The sequence below is a fragment of the Lactuca virosa genome, chromosome 2 (genome assembly GCF_052849685.1).
Source record: "Lactuca virosa cultivar CGN04683 chromosome 2, Lactuca_virosa_CGN04683_v6, whole genome shotgun sequence".
NCBI lineage: Eukaryota > Viridiplantae > Streptophyta > Magnoliopsida > Asterales > Asteraceae > Lactuca > Lactuca virosa.
This window is the reverse complement of record NC_136427.1, coordinates 1,134,008-1,148,748: the sequence shown is the minus strand read 5'-3', so window position 1 is coordinate 1,148,748 and position 14,741 is coordinate 1,134,008. Positions and strand designations below refer to the sequence as shown.

The 14,741-nt window shown below is 39.6% G+C and overlaps 1 protein-coding gene across 1 annotated transcript; it reads right to left on the bottom strand.

Annotated features, from left to right (window-relative positions):
- Positions 1–211: 211 nt before the first annotated feature.
- Positions 212–14,268, bottom strand: LOC145156193 (uncharacterized). The gene is made up of 3 exons (XM_079075666.1): positions 13,996–14,268; positions 12,438–13,938; positions 212–717 (listed from the first exon to the last, which is right to left on the bottom strand). Exons 1-3 carry the CDS (start codon positions 14,266–14,268, stop codon positions 212–214), a joined length of 2,280 nt encoding a protein of 759 aa, XP_078931792.1.
- Between the last annotated feature and the right edge of the window lie 473 nt (positions 14,269–14,741).

The window sequence follows — 14,741 nt, the reverse complement described above, 5'->3', positions numbered from 1 at the left end:
ATAACTTTATATGGACCAATGAATCTAGGTCCCAATTTTCCTCTTTTCCTGAATCGGATGATTCCCTTCCATGGTGACACTTTTAGTAATACAAAATCTCCAACTTGAAATTCTAAGTCGGATCGTCTCTTATCTGCATAACTCTTTTGGCGGCTTTGAGCCGTCTTCAGTCTTTCCCTGACCATCTGAATATTCTCTGTTGTCTTTTGAACTATCTCTGTACTACCGAGTACTCTTTGTCCCACTTCACCCCATAAAGGTAGTGTCTCCATATCTTTAGAGAAAAAACTACAGATGCAAGCTCTAAATCATGTGTTGGGTAATTGGCTTCATGTGGTTTTAGTTGCCTTGATGCATATGCAATCACCTTTCCTCTTTGCATTAATACAGCTCCTAATCCGCGATAAGATGCATCACAATAGACAGTCATATCATCGACTCCTTCTGGTAGAGTTAGGATTGGTGCTTCACATAACTTTTGCCTTAAGATCTCAAAAGCTACTTGTTGTTCATTACCCCATTCAAACAATTCATTCTTTTTCGTCAATTTGGTTAATGGTACTGCGATTTTGGAAAAATCTTGGATAAATCTACGATAGTATCCAGCCAAACCAAGAAAACTTCTAATTTCTGTAGGGGTCTTTGGAACTTCCCACTTCATTACTGCATCAACCTTGGCCGTGTCAACTTTAATACCATTCTGATTGATAATATGTCCTAAGAATTGGACTTCTCGTAACCAAAATTCACATTTTGAAAATTTGGCATACAACTTCTCGCGCCTCAGTACTGTCAATACTTCTCGTAGATGATATTCATGCTCTTCTTTGTTCTTTGAGTACACAAGAATGTCGTCAATAAACACAATCACTGATTTGTCAAGCATGGGTCGACAAACTCGGTTCATTAAATCCATGAACACTGCTGGTGCATTTGTAAGTCCAAATGGCATTACAATGAATTCGTAATGTCCATATCTTGTTCGGAATGCTGTCTTGTGTATATCTTCCTCCTTAACTCTCATCTGATGGTATCCAGATCGAAGGTCGATCTTGGAAAACCAAGATGCTCCCTGCAACTGATCGAAAAGGTCGTCGATTCTTGGTAGAGGATACTTATTCTTTATAGTGACTTTGTTAAGTTCTCTGTAGTCAATGCACATCCTGAATGACCCGTCTTTCTTCTTGACAAACAGTATTGGTGCGCCCCATGGAGAACTATGTGACAACCGTCAAATTTCGGTCAATTCAAAGTCAACAAGTCAAACCGGTCAACTCCAATAACCCTTGTATGCTAGGGTTTACGTTATGTAATCACTATACAATTCGCTATTTTAATGAGAAATCCTCATTTGGAAAGTTCATGTGTTTGATTTTCCTTAGCCTTAACAGTGCTAAACAACGAACCAAAGCGATAAAACACTATTGCACAATCATCGGGATTGTGTACGACACTAAAACACGGTTTAATGGGGTTTACGAACCTTGCGTTGTGAAGCCGGACACTCAAATTAATCACAAACGAAACCTCTCTAAATCATTTTCACTCTATATCTTTCTAATTGAAATCTCTCCCAAATCTCTCCCAGATCTCTCTCAAAAGTTACTTTAACTTTTTGTAATCATTTGGGTCATCTCGACCCTTAACCGGGTCAAAAATCGCTTGAAACGGGATAAAAACGAGTAAAATAGCTTTAAGGATCCGAAACCAAAGCTTCTGGTCCGAAGCTGTGTCCGAGGTCCGAGGTCCGAAGGACCAGTGTCCGAAGCGAAGCAGTGTCCGAAGTCCCGTGTCCGAAACGAAGCAGTGTCCGAAGTCTTGCTGGGTCCGAAGTCGTGTCTGTCCGAAGGTCCGTCCGAAGTCTCGCAGGGTCCGAAGTCCAGGCCCTTTTTACCCGGTTTTCGACTACGACTTCGTTTTAACTCCGTTTTTCATTATTTTAACGTGGGATTTTCACCCAAAACTTTATTTTATAAACTAAGGCCCCAAAATATATAAATCTCCAGGGTTTTTATAAAATATATTAAAAGAATTGGTGATTGATCTAATTATTGAGGGAATATTTTCTTTTCTTTAATTTATGGCAAAAGCAACCCACTACCACCTCACTCTATGATCAGCCACTCTTTCCCACTACCCCTTGTCTCCTTAGTGGACATTTACAGCCAATCTCGAGCTCTTCCCACGTTCTAAGAGCTGGAGGATTGATCCTCTCTCCTCATTCTCCATAAAACTCTTTCAATCTACACTTAGCAACCAAGAACACTCTCCAAAATTCTCTCATCTTTTCTCTCAACTTCAAGAACTTCAAGGCTTTCTCCAGGGATTTCTTTCTTCAATTAGTAAGTATCTTCATCATTCACATAATTATTAAACTCCATTCTACTCAAATCATTGATATCTTACACGAGTTCCATCTTATTCGGTGTTAGATTTTCGAATCATCAAGACATCTTCTTAGTGTTCTTGAGTTGAACACTTCCTTTCTCTCACTTTCATCTACTGAAACCACATAAGGTGAGTTCATACCCATACATTCACATGTTTTTCTTAAGTTTTAAAGGGGTAATACAAGTAAAATCATCAAGAACACAATTAAACTTTTTCTAACAGATTGCATCAGAAAAGATGGACGTTAATCACGGACTGTTTTGGTCCACTTAAAAATTTTAGTTTTCAAAACTGTTTCAGGTGCAAGTAGTTCAAACTCTTAGCTTTAAAATGACTACTTGCACATCTCCAAATGATTTTGCTACAATTAATGGTGATTTTTACAAAACTTCCTATCATTTCAGAGGCAAACCCCGACCAGTCTGTGATTATGAACATTTTCACCTCTGTTAGAGATCACTAAAAATCATGATAAAATTCACGAACAAACTACACTCATATTCCAAACTCTCAAAATTTTCGGATTTGGATTTAGAGCTGTGATGATTTTTCTATAAATTTTCTAAGAACGGTAACAGAAACTGTTTTTAACGAAAAGTTGCTGTTAATTTCATTTCACCTTGTAACATGTTGAGCAAGGTGTATATCTTTATGTGACTATATGTTACTGCAATATATGACATTTTATCTTAATATTTAGACACACATCATTTTACAAATGGATTTGGTCATATAAAATATAAAGAATAACAAGTGATTATAATCAAAGTATAATCGATACATTCAAACATTAAATAAACTATTTTGAATATAGTTTGCATACATTACCACGTACTACCCTTGGTTGATAAACTATAATAGGTATAGTTTATGATACATTACATAACACATACATTTAAAAAGGGTACATTTATACAAAGGATATTTTCATTAAGCAAGGTACGGCCATACGGTACCAAGTTTTTATAACACGAAATTCCGTTAATGACTTTGTGAGACAATTACTTCAAATTACCATTAAGTCCTGTATTGTAACCAGAGTCTCCTTGAGGGAGAGCGTGATACTTGTGTATAGATCTATATTGGGTTTGACAAACCCACACCTAAACTGCATGCAACAGTTAGACCGATAGGTCTGGGGTGACAAATGTCATAACATTTCCGACGCCTGAAGAACGTCGTTTTAGGCAACCTTGGTCATAGTATGGTTATAATAAACTCATATAAAGTATTAACAAACATTGGAATTTACGGGGACTTCATTAAAATTTAACGAGTTTATGTCGATTTAAATTTTGCATTATTTTACTATAAATATGACAAATTACTTGTACCTTTCGGTCTTTGGGTTTTAAGACTACATTTACACATTAAGGAAAATATTGGATTTTTCTAACACAAATACTACTTTTACAAATGAAAAGCTTATGGACTCACCAACCTTTGTGTTGACACTTTTTCAAAAACTTGTATTCTCAGGAAATCATTAAACAGGTAATCAAGTGCTTTTGAGGATGGGACGCTAAGGCGTCTACTATTTCATATTTTATCAATATATTGTAATTGATTCGTAAACATGTAATTCATACAATGATGTAACTTTTTTTCAATTATATATATGTTGATTGTGTTTGCTTGAATTACTATTATAATTGTTGTTATGATACTACACATGAAGTCCTCCACCCCCGGACGTTTCCGCCATCCTTGGTTTGGGGGTGTGACAGATTGGTATCAGAGCACGGTTTATAGTGAATTAAGTATATCAAACCACATAAGATATACAAACTATAAACACAATTGGGACTAATAGTCTCTGATTTGTGCATTTTTCAAATAAATATACTTTTAGAAAATAAATGATTCTTTTTATTAAGAAGTATAAATACATGCATACATGCTCACATAGTGTCATAACTAGAAGAACATAAAATAAAAGAAGAGGAATTGTACATTATGGGTATGCCTTGGTATATGTAAATCAAGTCTGGGAAGGATATAGCCTGATCAACTATATCTGTCCAGGAATTGACTTCCATATACCGGGGGATGGTCAGGATGGACAACAAATCTAACAAACTCGTCTTACCGCTAGTACGCCTCATTCACGAAGCCGGTCTATAAGGGGGGTATAAGGTTGTTGCCTGTAAAATGGCAATTTAATGGGTGTCCACTCTCACCCACCGCTTCCTTGATCGGTGGAGGGTCGTTAGCCGAACGGGTAAGACAAGGACTTATAAATTCTCATTAAAAGTATGATGAATATTATAAAGTAACTAAATGCTTTAAGAACTCAAAACTAAACATTTGCAAATACTATAGGAGTATTTTGTGTTACTATAATAAAAATATTTTATACTTTCATTTTACCTCATAACCCAATGTATTGGGTCAATAAAAAGTATAAAATCGTATGTATCGTAAACATACCGGAAAACAACGTAATAATATACTTTATGTATAAAAGATTTCTCTCCCTATAAATACACTTTTACTAAAAGTACATTGGTTTACGACTTATGACAGAACCATGCCGCCAAGAAGAAGACCAAGACCTTCCAGCAACACAGCAACACCTCCTCCGCCGCCGCCTCCACAGTTTGATCCCGCGATGTTCCAGGCTGCAGTAACAGCAGCCGTAGCGGCCGCAATGTCACATATAGGGACCAACGGAGCTGGTGGTTCGGGATCGGGAGCTACTCACTCTATCCACGGAGACAGTATGTGGCGTGCAAAAGAGTGTTCATACAAGGACTTCACAAATGGCAAACACAACAACTTCAATGGAAGCGGGGGAGTCATCATGTTGATGCAATGGTTTGAAAAGACCGAAGTAGTCTTTCAGGTGTGCTCCTGCCCCGAAGCGAGCAAAGTTAAGTTCGCAACCTTAACCTTCACTGGCCGGGCCCTTACTTGGTGGAACTGCCGGGTTAAGTCACTTACTCTCGAAGTGGCTAGCTCCATAACCTGGGCAGAACTAAAAACGTTGATGATGAAGGAGTACTGCCCGAGAGGTGAAATTCAAAAGCTGGAACAAGAACTCTGGAACCTCAGGATGACGGGCTCTGACCTTGAAACGTACACCACCCGATTCAATGAATTGGCTTTCCTATGCCCAACCATGGTTACTCCGGAGGAGAAAAAGGTGGAGCGATACCTTTGGGGACTGTCTCTCCACGTGCAAAGTAGTGTCCTGGCTTCAAGGCCAACTACTTTTGACAGTGCCAGGGAGCTGGCACAACAACTTGTTGACCACCGAGCCGGTCATAATACTACAACCACCACCACTGATAAATCAAAAGGGGGAAACAACAAAAGGAAGTTCTGGAACGAAAAGAAGAGGCAACCAGCACAGGACCCCGCTAAGAAGCAACAAATTGTTGCTGTCCATGCTGCCACTAATGCTGCCACTACTGCTACCACTCCAGCACCACCGAAGCCATATGCGGGAAAACTACCTAAGTGCAACAAGTGCAACTTTCACCACAATGGTGCTTGTAGGGAGATGCACTGTAACAACTGCGACAGGAAGGGGCACACTGCTCGTTTCTGTAAAGCGCCGGCTCAACCAATCAACCAAGTCGCCAGTACGGGGGCAACCCGGACCTGCTACAACTGTGGAGACGCAGGTCACTTCAAAAGAGACTGCCCCAAAGCACAAGCCCCTAATGATGGTGGAGTAGGAAGAGTCCTGGCAATAGGACATGGGGAAGCAGTCGAGGATCCCACGGTGGTTACCGGTACGTTTCTCCTCAATAACTCTTATGCATGCGTACTATTCGATAGTGGAGCGGAGAGGAGTTTCGTGAGCCACCAATATAAACATTTACTTGAACAAAATCCCCAATCACTAAAGGATACTTACGTAGTAGAAATGGCAAATGGGAAAGTAGAACGCACTAGCGATATATACTCAGAATGTACTCTCACTCTAGACAACCATACATTTAAAATTGACCTGATACCAGTCACCATAAAAAGCTTCGACATAATCATCGGGATGGATTGGTTAGTTCCTCACCGTGCCGACATTCTATGTTACGAAAGGGCCGTTCGCCTCAATCTACCAAATGACGAAACCCTTCTTATCTATGGTGACAAACCTAGTGCGAATTTACAAATCATCTCATGCATCAAAGCCCAAAAGTATCTCCGGAAGGAGTACCACGCCTTCTTAGCCCATATAGTAGACAAGAAACAAGACGTGAAAGACATCAAGGACATCCCCGAAGTGTGTAACTTCCCGGATGTGTTCCCAGAGGATCTTCCTGGTGTACCACTCGCACGACAAGTCGATTTCAGAATTGACTTAATACCCGGAGCTACCCCCGTAGCCAGAGCTGCATACCGCCTCGCACCATCAGAAATGCAGGAGTTGTCCAGTCAATTAACCGAGCTTTTGAACAAAGGGTTCATCAGACCAAGCTTCTCACCTTGGGGAGCACCAGTCCTTTTTGTAAAGAAGAAGGACGGATCATTTCGCATGTGCATCGACTATCGGGAACTAAACAAGCTCACCATCAAAAACCGATATCCTCTGCCCCGAATCGACGACCTTTTCGACCAACTCCAAGGAGCAAATTTCTTCTCAAAGATCGACCTAAGGTCAGGCTACCATCAGCTACGAGTTCAAGAAGAAGATATTCCCAAAACTGCATTCAGAACTCGCTATGGGCACTACGAGTTTGTGGTGATGTCCTTCGGTTTAAAAAACGCACCTGCGGTATTCATGGACCTAATGAATAGAGTGTGTCGACCCTACCTAGACAAGTTTGTAATCGTATTCATCGACGATATCTTGATCTACTCGCGAAGCGAGGAGGAGCATCGCCTACATCTACGCCAAGTGCTAGAGACACTAAGAGCGGAGAAGCTTTATGCTAAGTTCTCTAAGTGTGAATTCTGGATTAGAGAAGTGGATTTCCTTGGACATGTGGTAAGTGAGAAAGGCATACATGTGGATCCCTCCAAGATCAAGGCAATCGAGAATTGGTCAGCACCCAAGACGCCAACTGAAATTCGACAATTCCTTGGGCTTGCGGGCTACTACCGAAGATTTATACAAAACTTCTCCAAGATTGCGAAACCACTCACCACCTTGACGCAGAAAGGTGTGATATTCAAGTGGGAAAATAAACAAGAAGCTGCTTTCCAAACGTTAAAACAAGCCCTATGCAGCGCACCGATCTTGTCTCTCCCAGAGGGAACCGAGGACTTCGTAGTGTACTGTGATGCTTCGAATCAAGGCCTCGGATGTGTGCTCATACAGAGAGGGAAGGTTATCGCGTACGCATCGAGACAGCTTAAGACGCACGAGGTTAATTATACTACGCACGACCTGGAATTAGGATCAGTGGTATTCGCTTTGAAGATCTGGAGACACTACCTCTACGGCACGAAATGTACTATCTTCACTGATCACAAAAGTCTTCAGCATATCCTCAATCAGAAAGAGCTCAACATGCGACATAGGAGATGGGTGGAGTTGCTGAATGACTACGAGTGCGAAATTCGTTATCATCCGGGCAAGGCCAATGTAGTGGCCGATGCTCTAAGCAGGAAGGAGTACTCGGGCCGCCGAGTAAAATCCTTAACAATGACAATCCATTCCCACCTGACCATACAAATCAAGGAAGCTCAACTGGAAGCTTTGAAACCAGAAAAGGTGGCAGGAGAGGCATTAAGGGGAATGGATAAAAACTTAGAAGTCAAGGAGGATGGAGCACGTTATATCATGAACCGGATTTGGACACCGAAGTTCGGTGGACTCCGAGATGTTGTCATGAATGAAGCACACAAGACTCGATACTCCATCCATCCCGGGTCGGATAAGATGTATCTAGACCTCAAGAAATTATACTGGTGGCCGAACATGAAAGCTGAGATTGCTACCTATGTGAGCAAGTGCCTGACTTGCGCTAAGGTCAAAACCGAATACCAGAAACCATCCGGGCTATTACAACAGCCAGATATACCTGAGTGGAAGTGGGAACGAATAACCATGGACTTCATAACCAAGCTGCCTAAGGCATCAGGTGGGCTTGACACAATATGGGTAATTGTAGACAAATTGACCAAATCAGCACACTTCCTACCAATAAAAGAAACCGACAAGATGGAGAAGCTGACTAGAACGTACATCAGAGAGATTGTACGACTCCATGGTGTGCCGATATCTATTATCTCTGATACAGATAGTAGATTTACCTCACGGTTTTGGCAGTCTCTACAAAAATCATTGGGAACTAGGCTTGACATGAGTACGGCCTACCACCCACAAACCGACGGACAGAGCGAGCGAACCATTCAAACGTTGGAAGACATGTTAAGAGCTTGTGTGATAGACTTCGGTAAAGCATGGGATACCCATCTGCCGCTTATAGAATTCTCCTACAATAACAGCTATCATACTAGCATCAAAGTCGCTCCATTCGAAGCTCTTTACGGTCGCAAATGCAGATCACCCCTGTGTTGGGCTGAGGTGGGGGATACGCAGCTAGCTAGAGGGCAAGTCTCTAATAGCACTCTCACCGGTCCAGAAATCATCCGCGAAACCACCGAAAAGATCGTACAAATCCGAGCACGACTTAAAGCCTCAAGAGACCGACAGAAAAGCTACGCAGACAAGCGGAGGAAACCCTTGGAATTCCAGGTGGGAGACCGAGTCCTTTTGAAAGTCTCACCCTGGAAAGGCTTGATACGCTTTGGAAAGCGTGGAAAGCTGAATCCAAGATACATAGGGCCTTTTGAGATTCTCGCTAGAATCGGCCCCGTAGCTTACAAACTCAATCTACCCCGCGAACTTAGTAATGTGCATCCTACCTTCCACGTCTCGAACTTGAAAAAGTGCCTATCCGATGAGACTCTCATTATTCCACTCGAGGAAATCGAGATCAATGAGAGCCTCAACTTCGTGGAATAACCTGTGGAGATTATGGACCGGGAAATCAAACGAACGAAACAAAGTCTTATTCCCATCGTGAAGGTACGTTGGAACGCTAAACGAGGACCCGAATTCACCTGGGAACGCGAGGATCAGATGAAACAAAAGTATCCACATCTCTTCCCAAACTCTTGAAATCCCAGTCAAAATGAAAATTTCGGGACGAAATTCCTTCTAACGGGGGGATGATGTGACAACCGTCAAATTTCGGTCAATTCAAAGTCAACAAGTGAAACCGGTCAACTCCAATAACCCTTGTATGCTAGGGTTTACGTTATGTAATCACTATACAATTCGCTATTTTAATGAGAAATCCTCATTTGGAAAGTTCATGTGTTTGATTTTCCTTAGCCTTAACAGTGCTAAACAACGAACCAAAGCGATAAAACACTATTGCACAATCATCGGGATTGTGTACGACACTAAAACACGGTTTAATGGGGTTTACGAACCTTGCGTTGTGAAGCCGGACACTCAAATTAATCACAAACGAAACATCTCTAAATCATTTTCACTCTATCTCTTTCTAATTGAAATCTCTCCCAAATCTCTCCCAAATCTCTCCCAGATCTCTCTCAAAAGTTACTTTAACTTTTTGTAATCATTTGGGTCATCTCGACCCTTAACCGGGTCAAAAATCGCTTGAAACGGGATAAAAACGAGTAAAATAGCTTTAAGGATCTGAAACCAAAGCTTCTGGTCCGAAGCTGTGTCCGAGGTCCGAGGTCCGAAGGACCAGTGTCCGAAGCGAAGCAGTGTCCGTAGTCCCGTGTCCAAAACGAAGCAGTGTCCGAAGTCTCGCTGGGTCCGAAGTCGTGTCCGTCCGTAGGTCCGTCCGAAGTCTCGCAGGGTCCGAAGTCCAGGCCCTTTTTACCCGGTTTTCGACTACGACTTCGTTTTAACTCCGTTTTTCATTATTTTAACGTGGGATTTTCACCCAAAACTTTATTTTATAAACTAAGGCCCCAAAATATATAAATCTCCAGGGTTTTTATAAAATATATTAAAAGAATTGGTGATTGATCTAATTATTGAGGGAATATTTGCTTTTCCTTAATTTATGGCAAAAGCAACCCACTACCACCTCACTCTATGATCAGCCACTCTTTCCCACTACCCCTTGTCTCCTTAGTGGACATTTACAGCCAATCTCGAGCTCTTCCCACGTTCTAAGAGCTGGAGGATTGATCCTCTCTCCTCATTCTCCATAAAACTCTTTCAATCTACACTTAGCAACCAAGAACACTCTCCAAAATTCTCTCATCTTTTCTCTCAACTTCAAGAACTTCAAGGCTTTCTCCAGGGATTTCTTTCTTCAATTAGTAAGTATCTTCATCATTCACATAATTATTAAACTCCATTCTACTCAAATCATTGATATCTTACACGAGTTCCATCTTATTCGGTGTTAGATTTTCGAATCATCAAGACATCTTCTTAGTGTTCTTGAGTTGAACACTTCCTTTCTCTCACTTTCATCTACTGAAACCACATAAGGTGAGTTCATACCCATACATTCACATGTTTTTCTTAAGTTTTAAAGGGGTAATACAAGTAAAATCATCAAGAACACAATTAAACTTTTTCTAACAGATTGCATCAGAAAAGATGGACGTTAATCACGGACTGTTTTGGTCCACTTAAAAATTTTAGTTTTCAAAACTGTTTCAGGTGCAAGTAGTTCAAACTCTTAGCTTTAAAATGACTACTTGCACATCTCCAAATGATTTTGCTACAATTAATGGTGATTTTTACAAAACTTCCTATCATTTCAGAGGCAAACCCCGACCAGTCTGTGATTATGAACATTTTCACCTCTGTTAGAGATCACTAAAAATCATGATAAAATTCACGAACAAACTACACTCATATTCCAAACTCTCAAAATTTTCGGATTTGGATTTAGAGCTGTGATGATTTTTCTATAAATTTTCTAAGAACGGTAACAGAAACTGTTTTTAACGAAAAGTTGCTGTTAATTTCATTTCACCTTGTAACATGTTGAGCAAGGTGTATATCTTTATGTGACTATATGTTACTGCAATATATGACATTTTATCTTAATATTTAGACACACATCATTTTACAAATGGATTTGGTCATATAAAATATAAAGAATAACAAGTGATTATAATCAAAGTATAATCGATACATTCAAACATTAAATAAACTATTTTGAATATAGTTTGCATACATTACCACGTACTACCCTTGGTTGATAAACTATAATAGGTATAGTTTATGATACATTACATAACACATACATTTAAAAAGGGTACATTTATACAAAGGATATTTTCATTAAGCAAGGTACGGCCATACGGTACCAAGTTTTTATAACACGAAATTCCGTTAATGACTTTGTGAGACAATTACTTCAAATTACCATTAAGTCCTGTATTGTAACCAGAGTCTCCTTGAGGGAGAGCGTGATACTTGTGTATAGATCTATATTGGGTTTGACAAACCCACACCTAAACTGCATGCAACAGTTAGACCGATAGGTCTGGGGTGACAAATGTCATAACATTTCCGACGCCTGAAGAACGTCGTTTTAGGCAACCTTGGTCATAGTATGGTTATAATAAACTCATATAAAGTATTAACAAACATTGGAATTTACGGGGACTTCATTAAAATTTAACGAGTTTATGTCGATTTAAATTTTGCATTATTTTACTATAAATATGACAAATTACTTGTACCTTTCGGTCTTTGGGTTTTAAGACTACATTTACACATTAAGGAAAATATTGGATTTTTCTAACACAAATACTACTTTTACAAATGAAAAGCTTATGGACTCACCAACCTTTGTGTTGACACTTTTTCAAAAACTTGTATTCTCAGGAAATCATTAAACAGGTAATCAAGTGCTTTTGAGGATGGGACGCTAAGGCGTCTACTATTTCATATTTTATCAATATATTGTAATTGATTCGTAAACATGTAATTCATACAATGATGTAACTTTTTTTCAATTATATATATGTTGGTTGTGTTTGCTTGAATTACTATTATAATTGTTGTTATGATACTACACATGAAGTCCTCCACCCCCGGACGTTTCCGCCATCCTTGGTTTGGGGGTGTGACAAACTACTTGGACGTATGAACTCCTTCTTTATCAATTCCTGCAGTTGAGCAGACAGTTCTTGCATCTCAGGGGGTGCAAGTCTATATGGTGTCTTGGCTATTGGTGCTGCTCCGGGAGTAAGGTCGATCCCAAACTCTACTTGTCTTTTTGGAGGAATACCGGGTAAATCTTCAGGAAACACGTCGGTATATTCTTGAACTACTGGCACATTGGAAATTACTGTCTTCTTTTCTGGTTTACCATCTAGTGTATAAACCAAATATCCAGTACATCCATGCTGTATGTACTTCCGTACTCTTGCTGCTGAACAGATGGATGTCATGTTCCTTCTTCCTTCCCCTTGAATGATTAGTTCTCCCCTACTTGGGGTTTGAACTCGGACTCGATGTCTTCTACAGTCGATCAAGGCATGATGCTTTTCTAACCAGTCCATCCCTATAACGATGTTGATTTCTTTCATCGGAATTGGAATGAGGTCGATCTTGAACTTCACATCGGATATTACTAATACACAACCTTTATATACATGATGTGCTGTTATCGTCTTATCATCGGCTATCTCTACTTCTAATTCTCTATCTAACTTTTCTAGTTTAACAATTATATTCTTGCTATATGCTAAAGACACAAAAGAGCGACTTGCTCCAGTATCAAACAGAACTAGTGCTGGTTTTGAATTAATGAGGAAGGTACCTGCAACTACGTTTGGTTCATCTTGTGCTTGCTCAACGGTGAGCTGGAAAGCTCTACCTTGAACTCTTGGGGCTTCATTTCTTGTTCCTGTTCTCCCATCAGTGATCCTCAGAGTAGATGGAGCTGGAGTTTGAACCGTACCTTGAGCCAACAAAGGACAATTTGGCTTAATATGCCCATACTGATTGCAATTGTAGCATATTTTCAACTTTTCTGGACAATCCCTACTCATGTGCCCACTTTTTCCACACTTGAAACATACTCCCATTCCCATACGACATTCTCCTGGATGATTCTTCCCACATTTATCACACTTGGGATGGTTCTTCTTGCCTTCAGTTTGGTTATTGGTTTGTTTGAACTTCTTGTTTGGTTCTTGAACGTGTACCTGCTTTCTCTTCTTGTCTTGAGTCTCCATATCCAGCTCCTTGAGTCTTGCTATTTCTGTCATGTCTTTGAATGTCTTGCAGTTAGAGGTTACAACAACCTCTCTGATCCTGGGCTTGAGTATCTTAACATAACGATTCATCTTCATCTTTTCCGTGGCCACAAATTCTTGACAAAAGATTGATTTTTCCAGAAATTTATCGGTGATTTCATTGACCGATTCCGTTGTTTGCTCCATAGATAGAAACTCTTCAGTTATTCTATCTATTTCTACCACTGTAACATACTCATCTTGAAAGAGTATTTTGAATTCTGCCCAAGTCATGTTCTCTATTTCAGCTTCCTTAAGCTTCTTCATGGTTAACTCCCACCAATCATTCGCCGTTCCTCGTAATTGGTTTGCTGCAAATCGAACTTTTGCTTCTGGCTGACAAAAACAAGTACGAAAAGCATTCTCTATCTCTGATATCTAGCGCATGCTGACCAGAGGGTCCTTCTTTCCATGGAACAATGGTGGTTTGGTAGCTGCAAAATCCTGATACTTGCATTTCTTGAGTTGACCAGATGCTGCCATCTTATTATCAATGATTTTTAACAAATCAGTCTTTACTTGCTCGAATAACTCTGGGAGAAATTCTTGAATTGCTACTCTTATTTCAGACGCAACTAGCTCCCTAACATTGACATCTTCATGTTGATATTCATTTCCATTTCCACTTCCATTTCCATTTCCACTTCCATTTCTTGTAACCACCATCTTTCTGATAACCATAATATAATAAATTATATATATATATATATATATATATATATATATATATATATATATATATATATATATATATATATAAGTAATTAATCCTATGCCTTATTCTAAAGAAACTTCCATCTGTTTTCTGGTTTTCCTTGTGGTCCTCCCGTCCTAATTATGTATCATGTGCTTTCGTTAGTACGGGCCCATACTAACGTCCACACATATACATAATTGTTTTTGGTATATCACAAAGTCTTCCAAATTGCAGATTTTAGTTTAACACGCATTTTCTATTTCACATATTGTAGACATACATATAATGTCTACAGAGTTTACTGATTATACTCTTTTTAACCAATTAATATTATCAAAGAGTATTATAAATACATAACTATACATAATGCTGAATCAAATAGTCATTCAAATAATTAACTTTTTACCCTAAAGCAACAATCAAACAAGAACATGCAGTAAGG